The 18,034-nt window shown below is 37.1% G+C and overlaps 1 protein-coding gene across 3 annotated transcripts in view; it reads left to right on the forward strand.

Moving 5' to 3' along the window:
- aadat.L (aminoadipate aminotransferase L homeolog) overlaps positions 1-18,034 on the forward strand; it is a 39,546-nt gene that overhangs the window by 15,580 nt on the left and 5,932 nt on the right. For all 3 annotated transcript variants that reach the window (XM_041574179.1, XM_041574152.1, NM_001089711.1), the window contains 8 exon segments: positions 7,038-7,206; positions 8,198-8,330; positions 10,067-10,141; positions 11,934-12,143; positions 14,717-14,782; positions 15,538-15,620; positions 16,266-16,362; positions 17,250-17,311. In XM_041574179.1, the coding sequence (XP_041430113.1) occupies positions 7,038-7,206; positions 8,198-8,330; positions 10,067-10,141; positions 11,934-12,143; positions 14,717-14,782; positions 15,538-15,620; positions 16,266-16,362; positions 17,250-17,311 (895 nt within the window).

Below are 18,034 nucleotides of genomic sequence, written 5' to 3' on the forward strand. Positions count from 1 at the left end.
AGAAGCTTCAATTTGGGGCATGTGCCAGAAGCCTCTATCAGTCACATCTGCTTCTTTTTTGCCTTTATTATCATCTGAACATTTCCACCAACAATTCTATTTTATTTTATTATTAATTGTATCATTATTAGGGGGCAAATTTATCAAGGATTGAATTTTGAAGTGTAAAAAACATCAAAATTCGACAATCGAATCGCATTACTTTGATAGTCAAAGTTTTTTTTAATCGAATTTGGCCATATTCGGTCGAAGTAAAACCGTTCGATCGGACAATGAAATCCTTCGAATCAAATGATTCGAACGATTTAATCAATCGATCGAACAATTTTACTTCGACTTCTAAAAACTTAGCCAAATGTTGGCTATAGGTTCTAGGAGGTCCTCATAGGCTAACATAGCAATTCGGCAGGTTTAAGGTGGCAAAGTGGCGAAGTCGACCTTTTTTAAAGAGACAGTACTTCGATTTTCGAAGCCAAACTTTTTTACTTCGAATCGAAGTTGAATTTAGGCCTATTCAATGGTCGAAGTACCCAAAAATTAGTTAGAAATTCGAAGTTTTTGAATTCAAAAATTCACTTTGACCCTTAGTAAATGTGCCCATAAATGTACGGTCAGCTATTTCTTCTCCTCTTATGGTTATTTTGGGAATGCGCCTTTTGGTGTCATGTCTTCAAAAAGACCTCAGAGAGCCATTTCACAGTTTACTCCACTGAATATCCGCCCTCTTGAAAAGCTGTTGTCAATATCTGGCTTCAGAGTATGGCAATCCATTTTTGACAAAGTTTTTAAGACTTCAAGTTTTTTTCTAACAATTGTCTTTTGTTCCATGGATTTTAGTAAACTGCTTATTTTGGACATTACAGGTTCCTAATATTGTACGACAGTCAACTTTGGTATTTGGGAGGCTACCTCTTTTAAATGTGGGCAGGGTACTTTACCCCAGCTGGCCTATTATTTGAGAGCCTTTCTTTTTCCTATAATATTCCAACTGACTACCAATATACTACACGAGTATAATTATAATTCTTCTTGTTCTGTAGGGTTGCATGATACCTTTATGATATCTTCAGCATGATAATTTCCAGAACCCTGATAGCCAGGAATAATGCCAGTCTGCCCTAATTTGGAATGCAAAATCATTCCTGTATTTTACTTGAAACAGTTCAGTCTTTAATGGTTAGGAGAGTTTTATGCCTTCATACATTAAGGGGGTTATTTATCAAAGGTCAAATTCGTTTTTTTTTATACCTCGAATGAACTCACAACCTGAATGCATTCTAATTTAAGAAAAAAATTGAATGGAAAAAACTCAAATCAGCAAGTTCGAGGTTAAAGGAATACTGTCATGGGAAAAAACATTTTTTTCAAAATGAATCAGTTAATAGTGCTGTTCCAGCAGAATTCTGCACTGAAATCCATTTCTCAAAAGAGCAAACAGATTTTTTTATATTCAATTTTGAAATCTGACATGGGGCTAGACATTTTGTCAATTTCCCAGCTGCCCCTGGTCATGTGACTTGTGCCTGCACTTCAGGAGAGAAATGCTTTCTGGCAGGCTGCTGTTTTTCCTTCTCAATGTAACTGAATGTGTCTCAGTGGGACATGGGTTTTTACTATTGAGTGTTGTTCTTAGATCTACCAGGCAGCTGTTATCTTGTGTTAGGGAGCTGTTATCTGGTTACCTTCCCATTGTTCTTTTGTTTGGCTGCTGGTGGGGAAAAGGGAGGGGGTGATAACACTCCAACTTGCAGTACAGCAGTAAAGAGTGATTAAAGTTCATCAGAGCACAAGTCACATGACTTGAGGCAGCTGGGAAATTGCCAATATGTCTAGCCCCATGTCAGATTTCAAAATTGAATATAAAAAAATCTGTTTGCTCTTTTGAGAAATGGATTTCAGTGCAGAATTCTGCTGGAGCAGCACTATTAACTGATTCATTTTGGAAAAAAAATTTTTCCCATGACAGTATCCCTTTAACAATCTGAAAACTCAGGTTGATCAAGTTTTTGGTGGGAACAAACTCAAATTGCTCGAATTAATCAAGTTTTCAGGCAAAACCCTCTGAAAAAACCTTGAACATCATGAAGGCTAGTAACATCTTCAAATGGTTCAAGGGACCTCTGCCATTGACTTCTACATGACCTCTACAGGTTTTTGGATGGTGTATTTTTGGATTCAAGATATTTCCAGGGTCGGGGTATAAAAAATCTCGAAAAATTCAAGTTTTTTTTAACCCTAAAAATAGATTTTTGATCAAAACAAACCTCAAACATAAATTTTTATGGAAAACACAACTCGATCCTTAATAAATCTGACCCTAAAGCTCAATTTCTTAAACTTTAAGATGTTGTTGGGTTTCCAAATTCTATCATCATGTCAACAGTGGTTGAAAATGCTGGAAAAAAATAAACACTTTAAAAAAATTCAGTTATGCCTAGGGACCAAGTGTTAAGAGACAAGTGGTGCTATATAATAAAAGGCATTAAGTTTGCCCAGGAGCAGTAACCCATAGCAACCAATCAGCAGGTAGAATTTACTAGTCACCTGTTTTAATACAAGCATCTTATTGGTTGGATCTTATTGGTAAACTTAGTGTCTTTTATTACATATGGCGGAAGGGGGTCTATTTATTCATAGAGATTGGGAGACAAGGTTAGTCCATCTCTGTTAACGTAAAAAAAAAAGGGGGTCTTTAAATAACTTTGTCATTCACATGGTGGTTCACCTTTAAGTTAACTTTTAGTGTGTTATAGAATGTCCAACTCCTAGCAACTTTGCAGTTTGTCTCCATTAATTTTTTTATAGTTTTTGTAATTATTTGCCTTCCTCTTTTGTTTTCAAATTGGGGTCACTGAAACTATTGTTCTGTGAGGTTACAAACGTACTGTTACTTTGTATTACTTATCTTTCTATTCAGCCCCTTGCCTTTTCATATTCCAGTCTCTGATTCCAACCACGCTTGGTTGCTAGGTCAAATAAGAACCTGGCAACCTGATGACTGCTGAAATATCAAGCTGAAGAGCTGCTGAACAAAAAAAGCTAAATAACTAAAAAACATAAAAAAGAAGACTAATTGCAAATTGTCTAAGAATATCACTGTCTACATCATAGTAGAAGTTAAATTAAAGCTGAACTACCCCTTTAAACACGTGTAATAACAGTGTCAGCATATTTACAACTGTAAAACCTGCTGTTGTAGAATATTGTACCTTTAATATATTTTACCCAAATATACTAGCAGTTCAGTGGGGAAATGGAGTTCACATGCACAGCGGTTCTTAATATAAGGCTTGACACATTCCATTTGAAAGATGTTAACAGAAGGCAGTTGAAATGAACATTAACGACTTGGATTTCATTACTTGTGCTGTAAAAATGTGATTGCTGACCTCCAGCCCAGTAAATGTATGCTGTAAAAAGTGGCAATTTAATTTACATAACAGGCATCGCTGTGCTATATGTGTCCCATGCATTTGCTTTGCAAGAATAACCCTTGATTAATTCTCTCTGGAGAAACATATTACAATACACAGCTTTATTTGCAAACAGGCACATTTAGGCCCATGCCACTGTATTTTAATAGTTCTTGGAATATGTTAGATTTTTATGAGCGGTAATAACTTTTATTGGATGACTGTAAAAATAATTTGAAGATGTTATACACAAGGTCTTAGCTGTGATAGATGCTCAGCAGTCATTTAGAAATTACAGTATTCTGAATCCATCATTTTTTTTAATATCTTTGCTGTTCACCCCAGAGTTACATCACAATAATGGTCTTAATTAATTAACATTATCTACGGACTTAAAGCTACTGATACTCAGGGGCCAATCAGTTAGTGGTAAATCTTACTGAAAGGTAGCAATAGTTACCACTGGCAAAATAATTGTTTGAATCCTTTGCATCTGAAAGGAGATGGGAGTCAATTTTTATACTCATTTCCACTATGCTACTCACTTAAAGGGGGTTGTTAACCTTTGAGTTAACTTTAAAGGGGTTGTTCACCTTTGAGATAACTTTTAGTATGATGGAGAGAGTGATATTCTGAGACAATTTGCAAGTTGTTGCATTTTTTATTATTGAAGGTTTTTGAGTTGTTTAGCTTTTAAGGGCTCTTACAGACGAGCGTTTTTACCTGTGCTCCCCTGCGTTCAGTTTTTCTGCGTTCAGCCGCAGGGGAGCGCAGGAATAGATGCATTACATTTTTTCCAATGGGGCTGTACTCACACAGGCACGTGTAGGCGCCGAACGCAGGTTGAGACGCAACATGCTGCATTTTTCCTGCGTTCGGCGCCTACACACACCTGTGTGAGTACAGCCCCATTGGAAAAAATGTAATGCGTCTATTCCTGCGCTCCCCTGCGGCTGAACGCAGAAAAACGGAACGCAGGGGAGCGCAGGTAAAAACGCTCGTCTGTAAGAGCCCTTATTGAGCAGCTCTTCAATTTGTATCTTAAGCAATCTGGTAACTATGGTCCAAATTACCCTAGCAACCATGCATTGATTTGAATAAGAGACTGGAATATGAATAGGAGAGAGTCTGAATAGAAGGATCAGTAATAAAAAGTAACAATATCAATATATTTGTAGCCTTACAGAGCATATGTTTTTTAGAAGGAGTCAGCGACGCCCATTTGAAAGCTGCAAAGAGTCAGAAGAAAAAGGCAAATAACTATAAAAAAATAAAAAATGAAAACCCATTGAAAAGTTGCTTAGAATTGGCTGTTCTATAACATAATAAAAGTTACCTTAAAGGTGAACCACCCCTTTAAGTATTATGTGTAGAGAGTGCTATTCTGAAACAATTTTCATTTGGTTTTAATTTTGTTTTATTTGTGGTTTTTGAGTTATTTCACTTTTTAATCAGCAGCTCTCCAGTTTCCAGTTTCAGCAATCCAGGATGCTAGGGTCCAGATTAACCAAGCAACCATACATTGATTTGAATAAGAGACTAGAATATGAAAAGACCTGAACAGAAAGATGAGTAATCAAAAACTACCAGTGACAATAAATGTGTAGCCTTAGAGAGCATTTAATTTTAGATGGGGTCAGTGACCCCCAATTAAAAGCTGGAAAACATCTGAGGAAGAAGGCACATGATTTAAAACCTATAACAAATAAATAATGAAGACCAATTGAAAAGTTGCTTAGAATTGTCCATTCTCTAACATACTGAAAGTTATGTAAAGGTGAACCACCCCTTTAGGAGTAGTCTTGTTTTGTAGACCCATTAAATGAAAATGAATTATGAACAGTACAGCGCAGGAATACAATACCAGCCAATTAAATGTATTTAAATAAATTGCAAATACAAGCAAAGAATCGCCAGATCCAGTCTCTGACAACTCCTGTGCTAGGTTGTCTAGGTGTCTGCCTTATCCTATTAGGTCTTAACCTGCTGGCTTGTTTTCTTAAAGTGTTCTGCTACTCTACTAACCAAAGCTGACTGTTTTGTCCCTAGTCCACTCTAACTACCACTTGGCTAGATGGAAGCTATAAAAAGAACATTGTCTATAGAAGCTCTTGTGTGTATAGTGGCATAAGAAAAGGTGGCATAGTATATCGGTTGCATAAATGTATGGGGAAGCTATGGAGGTTACTTACAAGTGGAATACCAATATCGGTCATACAGACAGTACAATACTTGTTTACCTATTGTGACATGCCACCGGCCTGCACATGCACTTTTTGTGGGAATTAGCGTTTGGTAGGCAGGTAGCGTAGGATTTGGAGCTTAGAGACAGGGACACCAAGGTTTAGGACAAAAACACAGGTTTATTAAGCACTGGACATTCCCAACAAAAAGGCAACAGAAAAATGTTCAGGTTACAGTTCAACTTCACTGTAGAACATGCAGGGTACAGTTCAGTAAATACACTGCCAAACATTCAGGGTTCCCCCCCCCCCTCTGGTCGCTCACCATCAAGGGAAACTCTCACCCTCTTGCACCTTGAAGTATTTGGGCTTCACACTCAGCCCTGCTGGCCTTACCCTCCTGGGACTCAGACTCACTAGCCTCTGCCAGTCCTTTTCTTTTTCTTTCCCCACAAGGGATTTAGGCTCCAAGCTCTGGAACTCTCTTGCTGGCAGCAAAGCTCCTTCTGCCCAGCTCTGTCTCTCACAGCCCCTCACTTCCCTGGAGAGCCCTAAACTTTGCTCACACAGCCCTTTTACATTGCCAGGTAGATCCTCTCTCGGCTGCCACTTAATTACCTGGCTGAGAGGGAATATTAACCCTACCTGAGCCGGGTATCCCCCTGCAACACCTATCTTGCAGTTTAAATGTACTCTTTTCCATGTACTTTCCTGCAAGACAGTGGTGTTTTCCACACTATGTCACACTATGTAATATAATGATGCTACTCTATCCATCCCCTTTCCCACAACAGGATTTCCATTAGGAGTCTTCTAGGAGAATTATATAAAGTTATGGTGAGACACATTGACTCCACTCGACCTGTCTCAAGCTGAATGTGGATTGTTACTTTGCAATAAAGCATTTACAATGTAGAAATGTAGATTGCTACAACTACTTACAGCAATGCTACTTAAAGGGGTTGTTAACTTTTAGTATGATGTAGAGAGTGATATTCTGAGACAATTTGCAATTTGCAATTTGTTTTCATTATTTATTGATTTATTTAGCTTTTTATTCAACAGCTCTTCAGTGTGCCATTTCAGCAATCGGGTTGCTAGGGTCCAAATTACCCTAGCAGCCACGCATAGATTTGAATAAGAGACTGGATGGATAGGAGAGGCCTGAATAGAAAGATAAGTAATAAAAAGTAGCAATAACAAAACATTTGTAGTCTTACAGTGACCCCAATTTGAAAGCTGGAAAGAAGTAGAAAAATGCAAATAATTCAAAGAACTGTAAAAAATGAAGGCCATTTGAAAATTTACTTAGAATTAGCCATTCTACAACATAATAAAAGTTAACTTCAAAAACGTTCAAGTTCAAAAACGTTGTTCAATGTTTACATTTTTTTCCTCTTCTAATCTTACAAATAATAACGACCAGAATCCCTTTTTTTAGCTGACATTATGCTAAGCTCCCCACCATCTGTGATATCGCTTGCTGGAGGAGTTCCCAATCCAGATACTTTCCCATTCAAATCAGCCAGAATTACTCTAAGTGATGGAACAGAGATTGACATTGGGTCAGCCTTGATGAAGAGAGCTCTCCAGTATTCAGCAACATCTGGGTAATATGTAAATAAATATTATGACTGATATCATCTTCTTTGTGAAAGTTATTTTCAACAGACCATCCTGAGATTCTATTGAATCACAGCTCACTTGACCAAAAATGAATCCAAAATAATACCTGCCAATGTCTTATATTTGAGGGTAAGATCAGCAAATGTGAAGGTTAGAATAATCAAGTATTCTCAATTTTTATCATTCAAGTAGATAACTGTAGTAATGGCCAAATCTCAACATATCGGACATCATCTCTTGGGCTAGTCAGTTGGATAGCATTATTCAGACAGTGATTAGTGTATTTGGGCATATACTGATTACATGCAATGACACTTGGGGGGTTATTTATTCAACCTCTATTTTTTTTATGGTTCGGGTTTTTTGGGGCAAGAACTCAAATTTTAAGTGGAAAAAAAGAACTCAAATTATTCAAGATGTATTATACGCGATGCTGAAAAAAGCGTGAATCCTATAATCTGGCATCTCAAACCTGTCGATGGCATAAGTCAATGGCAGATGTCCCTATCCCAATATGAGGATATTGTGGGTTTAGTCCCATAATCCGAAAAATTCAGGGTTTTCAGTCGATAACCCGAAAAAATTGATCGTTTTGGTAGTAAAGCCAGAAAAAAATTCTGCGATTGAGGTTTTGGCATTATTTTATCGAGTCATTCCGCAATCTGATTTTTTTGTGGTTATTTTAATGATAAATAAGGTAAAATCATGGATGAGAGTTTGGTCTACTTTTCTTTATAAAAAAAAATCTGAAAAATCTGATTTTAGTAAATAAACCCCTTAATTTGAACTTTGATTAACTGTATAGTTCAAACGAAGGGCTACGTAATGTGCTAGTCTATGCAGTTGGTCCAATTGAGAGTAATGGCAATCCATTTAGGCTGCAATTTGGATAAAAGCACTGATCTAAACAAGCCCTTATTACAGTGTAATGATTTAAATTAGGAATTTCATAGATATGTATATTTTTCTTTTTAGAGTTCCTGAATTAATTGTTTGGTTAAAAGATCTACAGAAAAAGTTGCATAACCCACCAACAATGGCTTACAGTCCTGACAAAGGAAAAATGGAGATTTGTGTAACCACTGGCAGCCAGGAAGGACTCTCTAAAGTAAGATGTTTAGGCCTTATTTACCAATGCTCAATGCAAAAATGTATGTAGAATTAAAACTGTTCTTGCACTTACTTTCACTCACAGGGGGAGCAAGGTACAGCCCACTGCAGTGCAGCCGTATACTAACACCTACTTTGATCAGGCAGTAAAGACTTGGTTCCCTTTGCATATTGCAGTGGGTAGTTTAGTGACCTAAATGTATTTCTTATGAATCAACTAGCAGGCAGGTTTCATTTAGACAAAATTTGAACTCTACGGATATGTCTGTTTTATTTTAACATCAATTACTATGTTACTGTGTATGCTCAGTGCTGTATTTAGTTCCGTGCCACTCAATGCACCTGACCTACTGTAAGTGCACCCCCAGCTTGCGGACGTTACGTCACACAATCAGCTACATGACTTGACCTGTGACATCACTTCCTTCACACATGACATCACTATTTTAACATGTGATGTCACTTTCACCCACAAAGCGCCTAGTAACCCCTCATCCCCCAGCTTTGCCACTAGATTAACACAGCAAGTCCCTGGCACCCAATGTCCACCTCTCCTAGAAATACAGCACTGGGTATGCTAATTACCATTTTAATATTTTAAGAATTAAAGTAAATACATTTCTTATACAACTAAAAAAAACAAATTGGCAACCTCCCAGTGATTAATCTTTTCCTTCTCCTTCGACTTTAGGTTTTTTACATTCTGTTTTCATTTGTGTTGGGCAGATTGTTTTAAAAAGTCAAAATGAATTGTTTACTTCTTAATACCTCATACGTTAGACAAATACAAAGGTCAAATAATAAAGTAAGGAATAATGACCCTTACATTTCACTTACTTTGGAGCATACTTTTGCAAAAAAAAAGAGCACATTGTAATTTTTACCAGATAGCTATACAACCTGTATTTCTCTATGTGCTGGCTTCAAAAAGACATTGCAAATGTCTTTCCCAGTCTTAAAGGAAAACTAAACCATAAAAATGAATATGGTTTAAAATGCCATATTTTACATACTGAACTTATTGCACCAGCCTAAAGTTTAAGCATCTCAATAGCTCAAACCTGTCACAGGGGGTCACCATCTGGACACTCACATGCTCAGTGGACTCTGAGCAGCTGTTGAGAAGCTAAGCTTAGGGGTCGTAACAAATTATCCAGCAGAAAATGAGGTTTGTCTGAAACAGAAGCTGATGCTACAGGGCTGATTATTAAATTCTGGTTCTAATTGCACTGGTTTCTGTGCTGACATGTAGTAATTATTTGTATTAAGTACTAATCAGCCTTATATTGTGACATTTCTATTCTATGTGTACTGTATATTATGAGTGGGTCCCTAAATTCAGTAAGTGACAGCAGCACAGAGAATGTGCAGTGAATCAGCAGAAAAGAAGATGGAAAGCTACAGGGAGATATATATCTTCCCTGCTAAAAGACTGTGGTTGCCTTGGGCAGGTATAGAAGCATAAAACATAATGTACACTATTTCTAGCTACTTCTTTAGTTAGGCTTTAGTTCTCCTTTAAGTTCTCCCCCCAACAAATATAAAAGACATCACCAGAAGAATACGTTGTGTATTACTTGCCAATTCACTCTGGTCACATCAGTTTCCATGCTTTTGAACCACTAGGGGAAGTGAGAGAATTAAGGAGCTAGATGGGTCTGTGTATGTGCATATATTTACATAAGAGCACACATACTTTTATGTTCTGTATGGTAAAGTAAACCTCTCTTCCAGGTATTTGAAATGCTTGTAAGCCCCGGGGACAATGTTCTTTTGGATGCACCAACCTATGCAGGAACAATTGCAGCGGTGAGTAGACTTTTTTGGTGATCTAAGTTTTTACATGTTCTCTCTTATATGCGGTTGGTTTGCTCACACATCCTCATTAAGACTGCAGATATGTGACAAAACACTGGATTTCTTAATGGACCAATAAAATGTTGTTTGATTTAATATCCTCTGTGCTTAGTACCTACTTTGGGCACTCAATTGTTTGTATATAGTGTGCTAGAAAAGAATTTCAATAAAGCATGTTCCAATACAATGGTGTTTCGAACTTTAATATGTACTCCAAAGTACCCAGAGGAAACCCACACAACTAATGCAACTCTACCTGCAGATCGTACACTGACTGGAATCAAACCTAAGAGCCCAGCATTGCAAGGCAGCTGGGACAACCACTGTACAACCATGCTGCCCTTTAGGAATAATTTTACAGGCTCACAGTCAGGCCCGGATCTGTGGCGAGGCCACATAGGCCCGGGCCTAGGGTGGCACATTTTTGGGGACGGCATGCCGCCAAGCCGCTCTGTGGGGAGCCTGTGCTCCCCAGTGCTCTGGCGCTCGCACACTGGCGCTTTTGCGCCAGCGTGTGGTAGTGAGGGCGGGCGCTAGGACCGCGCGGAGCACACGGCCTAGGGGCGCCCGCCCAGCGAATCCGGCGCTGCTCACAGTGTACATACATTAACCCCTGCATTACTAGCCCATGCAACAAATGGGGGCTTGTATGAAAAATGGACTTATTCATATTAAACATAATTCTCATATCATTTTATGTTCATTAACATCATCGTAACTTACATACTGTAAGAAGGTAGGGTGTCATATCAATAAGATATCCTATATATAATAATTAATAAATATTAAATAAACACAATTCATAACGGGGAAAAACAGAAAGGGGGAGGGAAAAAAAATTGTAATATTCATTAACATAATATTGATCAATAAATTCAACATATTCTCACAACAGACATCTTTTAAATGTTCACATGGTTAGTTTCAGCACAGCTTTTGAGAAAGTAGAAATAATAAGAGTTGGTCCCAATTACACAATATCTTGCCTGTGCCACTGCTTCTGTCCCACTTAGAAGCTGATGCAAATGCAAATTCCGTAGAGGTTGTGGACAAAACGAGCATTGTCGAACACTTGATAAAGTGCCACAATGCTCGAAACATGTTGTATTGAATAAACCTTGCAGGAAAGTATCTGCGGTTTTTGAGCCTGTTTTGTCCACAACCTCTACGGAATTTGCTTTTGAGAAAGTGGCTTAGCCCATGAAACGTGTCAAGCGTGTCCAGGAATGTATGTCCTGCTCTAATTTTTATATGAAGACCTAATAAATTAAGGATTTTAAAGTCTGCTGGTGCTCCGTGTTCAAATAATTGTACTTGGAGGCTGAACGTATATCGGGAGCATTTCTGCATGTGACAGCACAGCAGGAGAATGATTTAACATGTGTGTGAGTGCTCCCAGTGTTTTTTCTTCTCTTTGTCACAGTGTACATAGTAAGAATTATGTTTGCAGCCCCTCATACACCCCTGAAACTGTTTCCATAGTAGTCTGGTAGTGCTTTGTATGTGTGTACAAGTTGTTTGCTGTAGCTTTACATACAAAGTAATGGACACGATTGACAATAGATTTATAGTCCAGACAAAATGAAAGTACAACAAACTTGTACTAGTAAAAATCATACAAAAATAAAATATGGTTGCACCATGCAAACTGATACCGCAGTATGTTGTAAGAGATGACGTGCACATGTAATGATTTTATGTAATATAACATTTTTAATAAACGATAGTATGTTATTTTTCATAGCTTAAACCATTGGGCTGCAACCTCATTGGTGTTCCGACTGACAAACATGGCATGATACCTCAAGCGCTTAAAGATATTCTTTCAAAATGGAGGCCGGAAGATGCAGCCACACCAGACAAGAAGAATCCCAAGTTCCTATACACAATTCCAAATGGTTGTAACCCAACAGGAGCCACACTGACCACTGAACGTAAAATTGAAATTTACCAGGTATTTCTGCCAAGATGTTCGTGAAATTTAAAGGGATACTGTCATGGGAAAAAACATTTTTTTCAAAATGAATCAGTTAATAGTGCTGCTCCAGCAGAATTATGCACTGAAATCCATTTCTCAAAAGAGCAAACAGATTTTTTTACATTCAATTTTGAAATCTGACATGGGGCTAGACATATTGTCAATTTCCCAGCTGCACCAAGTCATGTGACTTGTGCTCTGATAAACTTCAATCACTCTTTACTACTGTACTGCAAGTTGGAGTGATATCACTCCCCTCCTTTTCCCCCCCAGTAGCCAAACAAAAGAACAATGGGAAGGTAACCAGATAGCAGCTACCTAACACAAGATAACAGCTGCCTGGTAGATCTAAGAACAACACTCAATAGTAAAAACCCATGTCCCACTGAGACACATTCAGTTACATTGAGAAGGAAAAACAGCAGCCTGCCAGAAAGCATTTCTCTCCTAAAGTGCAGGCACAAGTCTCATGACCAGGGACAGCTGGGAAATTGACAAAATGTCTAGTCCCATGTCAGATTTCAAAATTGAATATAAAAAAATCTGTTTGCTGTTTTGAGAAATGGATTTCAGTGCAGAATTCTGCTGGAGCAGCGCTATTAACTGATTCATTTTGGAAAAAAAAAAAATTTTCCATGACAGTATCCCTTTAAGCATAGAAATTCTTTGCGGGGCTTTATTTCTGGTTTCTATAAACACACACCACACAACACCAGGGTTCTCTCCAGGTGGTTTTTGCCTGTCGCATTGCAGGACTTTGCACATCAACAAATACAGTTCACAATCCTTTTGGTTTTTGCAAAAGCTATTACATTTTGGCCAGATTAGTGAGGAAGTGCTGTTTTTTGGTACTGACAGCTCCTTTCTCCCTCCGGTCAACAGTAGGGATGTAGCGAACCGCCGATAATGTGTTCGCGAACGCCGTTCGCGAACACCGGCAAAAAATGTGAACAGTTCGCGAACTTCGAACATCCGAAAATCGTTCGATTCGAACGATCGAAGGATTTTAATCGTTCGATCAAACGATTTTCGTTCGAATCGAACGAAAATCGTTCGATTTTAGCGATCGAATGGTCGAATTGTCGAACGATTTTGACGCGAACGTCGCGCGACGTTCGCGAACTTGTGGCGGACGCGAACAGCCGATGTTCGCGCGAACAAGTTCGCCGCCGAACAGTCCGCGACATCCCTAGTCAACAGGCAACAGGATATGTAGGCTACACATCAAGTGATTAAAGGGTTAGTTCACCTTCCAACACTTTTTTCAGTTAAGTTGGTTTCAGAAAGTTCACCAGAAATAAAGACTTTTTCCAATTACTTCCTATTTTCTATGTGTGACTGTTTTTCTAATATTGAAGTGTAAAGTGTCATTTTTTTTAACTTCTATTGCCTTTCTAAATCAGATCTGGCCCCCTCTGTCGATTTTGTAACTGTTCTAAATTGATACATTTATTTGATAAATTTCTTATCTTTGTCCCTGCTGAGCAGACTCTCTAAATTTCATTAAAAGGCAGCTGTTAGACTTGATACAATAGTTGCTAATACTCCAGAGATGCTGTTGAGAAATGTATCAATAAAATGGTGCAAAATTGTAACAGTTCAGAATCTGCACCTGGATCACTCGGATGCCAGACTGAAAGCCCAAAGACAGGAACCTTAAACTTTAAACTTGCATTTTGGAAAAAACGGTAAAACATGGAAAGCAATTGAAAAAAAATTATTTCTGGTGAACAATCTGAAAACACCTGAACTGAAAAAGTGTTCGGAAGGTGAACCACCCCTTAAAATGGGTGGTTCACCTTCACGTTAATGATTTGTATGTTATAGAATGGCCAATGCTAAGAAAGTTTTCAATTGGTTTTAATTTTTTATAGTTTATATTTGCCTTCATCTTCCCACTCTTTTCAGCTTTCAAATGGGGGTCACTGACGCCCTCTAAAAACAAAAGCTGTGTAAGGCTACAAATTTATTTTTGCTAATTTTTATTACTCATCTTTCTGTTCATATTCAATTCTCTTATTCAAATCAGTGCATAGTTGCTAGAGTAATTTTAAATCTAGCAACCAGATTGCTGAAATTGCAAACTGGAGAGCTGCCAAAGAAAAAGCAAAATAACTCAAAAAATAATTAAAAAAAAGAAAACCAATTGCAAATATCACTCTCTATATATGATACTAAAAGTGAACTCAAAGGTGAACAACCCTTTAAAGGATATATTTATATTTGTTATGAAAACTACTGGAAAATCATAATTATACATATATTTATAATTATGATTTTCCAGTAGTTTTCATAAGAAAGGTTCTTACAGTAGAAGGCCACATTCTAAGGACAATAAGATAAAAAGGGTTGGGGGATCCACTTGCAAACAATATGCAAGCTTTGTTCTTGTTCTGCCCCTTACACTACTATACAGTAAATGACATGTACTCAATTATTTCTGATGTGTGCATGTCTAAACAAGGTTATACAGCTCCACATGTTACCCAGTTTTTTTGTAGTGTTAGGATCTTGTTATCAATTTACTGTTTTTATATTGTTTTTTCCAGCTCGCCCAGGAATATGATCTAATTATTATTGAGGATGATCCATATTACTTTCTTCAGTTTAACAAGGTGAACAAGTTTGTCTATGAGATATTGTAACATGCAGGTTACATACAGATATGGGAAACCCATTATCTAGAAAGACCCAAATTACAGGAAGACCGTCTCCCATAGACTCCATTTTAAGCAAAAAAAAATGTTTTCATTTTTTTCTCTGTAATAATAATAAAACAGTACCTTGAACTTTATGATTACTAAGCTACATTCATCCATATTAGTAGCAGATGATTTAATTTTTTTTGGTTTTATGTAATGTTAAAATGATTTTTAGCAGACATACGGTCTGGTGATCCAAATTACAGAAGGATCCCTTATACAGAAAACACCAGGTCCCAGCATACCGGTATGGTATGCGTTATCCAGAGAGCTCCAAGTGACAGAAAGGCCATTTCCCATAGACTACATTTTAGTAGACTATTATGTAGACACAGTATGAAGATTGTAATTACAGAAAGATCTGTTATCCAGAAAAAGCATTCTGGATAACAGGTCCCATACCTATATCAAAGTCGTTGTTCCCAGCTACTCCTATGAAAGCACCTGTAAATCACTCTTCTCCACATTCCACTAACCCTGTTGTAACAAGTATAAATCATCCATGCAGACAGGTACACCACATTTCAAAACCCAGAACATGTTGCATGACTGATAAAGCTAGTTTTGTGTCATCTTCGCTTGATGAATTAAACCTAAATATTAACAATGTTATGCAATGATTATAATATGTTTGCATGCATATATTAATGGCTTGATTGTCTCCTTAGGATCGGGCTCCTTCTTTCCTTTCAATGGATATTGATGGTCGGGTTATCAGAGCTGACTCCATGTCAAAAACCCTGTCTTCTGGGTAAAATGATCATTATGTCATTCTTGTGAAGTGTTCTTCCCTTGCCTATAATGAGAAGGAGCATCCTTGCTGTACTGGGTTAGCTGGGAAAATCCTAATCATGTTATCCCTATAAATAAAGTGATAGATATTAGTCGGATGTGTTGAAATTTAGGGGAGGATTTATAAAGATGTGAGCGCCACACAAATATATACTCACGTTCTATTCATTCCTATGGGATTATTAGAATCATGTTTATCAATGGGTAAATGCTAGAGTTCACCAATTGATTAATACAGCTCTATTCCCATAGGAATGAATAAAAAGTGAGTGAATTTTTTTGTGGTGAGCACTTATTGCACATTTTAATAAATCATCCCCAGTGTATGAGATTGCATACCAGACAACAATACAAGGTTGTGTCTTATATAAAATGAGCTCATTTACAGTATGTTTGGACTACATTCCATATGGCAATGGTTGTAAAACATCTCACTTTTTTCACTTATGTAGACAAAGTCAAGATACTAAAGAGGAAAAACATTATGTATTTAATGGTTAGAATATCCTCTTTGACGTAGGATTGGATTTTGAGGTTAGGATGTGAATTCATAAACTTTACATATTATCACTGTCCTCTGTTATTCTTGTTTCCATTTCCCTAGACTAAGGATTGGCTATTTATCAGGTCCAAAACCACTTATTGATAGAATATTTGTGCACATGCAAGCCTCAACGTTGCACACCAGCACTTTCTCTCAGGTAATATATACAGTATTAAAATCAGCAGACTTGTTTGATTGCAGTATCTCATCTACAATATATGAGCTCTGGAAGGGACACAAGCTGAAACCTTCACCTTTTTTTATAATTGAATTGGTTTTTAAATCCAAAGTGGAAGAAAAGCTAAATAAATATTATACAAATATCATAAAAATGTAACACTATATTGTTTTTCCACAACTGTATTTTATGGCAGTCATAATATAGGTATGTATTCATAATGTCCAATTACAGAGACTGTCTCCATTCACAATAAAGGGGGTTGCTTATAGAGTATATATATATATATATATATATATATATATATATATATATATATATATATATATATATATATATATATATAACACACAAGGGAAAGTTGTGCTCACCACTATTTTTTAAAAACATTAGGCGGGGGTGCAATGAGGCTGTGACCACAAAATACATATAGTCAAACACAAGAGTCCTCTGCACTCAACCCATTATCAATATATTAAAGTCGCTGTCTTTAATATATTGATAATGGGTTGAGTGCAGAGGACTCTTGTGTTTGACTATATATATATATATATATATATATATATATATATATATATATATATATATATAGTATAATGTATGAAGTCTCCTTATTTATATAATGGATTAAAGGAACAGAAACACCACAAAATGAAAGCTGAAATCGAGAAAAGGCTCAAGTCTACATAGCAGATAACAGATAAGCCCTGTGGAATACAAGGGGAACTTTTCTGTCATCTACTATGTAACCTGTGCCTTTTCTCCTTTTTTCAAACTGAATGGCTGGCTGGAGTTTTGATTTTTGAAAGGCAACTAATTTTCTAAATAAACAGACAATATATATTTAATGCAAATCTTTTTTTCAGATTTTGATATTAGAGTTGCTTAATAAATGGGGAGTAGAAGGCTTCATGGAGCACATTGAAGGGTAAGGCCATATATATATATATATAGTTTTTTTATTATTATTTATGTGCCCATGGCAAAAAGTTACATTTTGTGAATTATTCATGCTCAGCTTATAGTTTTTTTTTTTGCTAGTCTGGGAATAATTATAATACACATACATATATAAAATACACAAGTGATATATCACTAGAAAACACAGTGATAGCTCCCTTGTGCTTCTTACTTCCTGTTGCATATAATGAAAAGGGATCTACAGGGATTGCCTGCAGTCTTATGCTACAATTTTTCCACTTTAGTCACAAAGGTAAAAACACAGAGGATACACAACAGGGTCTATTTATCATGCTGTGTAAAAAGAGGACATGACTGGTGGTGTTGCTCATAGCATCCAATCAGATCTTTGCTTTGGTTTTATAACTGTTGCTAACTGATTGCTGATTGGTTGCTCTGAGCAACATCACCGATAATGTTTTACTCCACTTTGTACACGGCATGATAAATAGACCCCAGCGTGTATCATTACACTCTGTAACATTCTTATCCCAAATCATTTATTTGGTTCTATCACGAAAATTCTGTCTTCTTATTTTGCTGTGGCACTAATGGAATTCTTTCTGTAACAGTCTCTCCCCAAATTATTTTTAGAATCAGGACAGGCCCTCTGACCATTCAGTTGTTTTTTAGGTGTACTTATTGATTGCAGGCCCGGATTTGTGGGAAGGCCACCTAGGCCCGGGCCTAG

Source organism: Xenopus laevis, chromosome 1L (genome assembly GCF_017654675.1).
Source record: "Xenopus laevis strain J_2021 chromosome 1L, Xenopus_laevis_v10.1, whole genome shotgun sequence".
Classification (NCBI taxonomy): Eukaryota; Metazoa; Chordata; class Amphibia; order Anura; family Pipidae; genus Xenopus; species Xenopus laevis.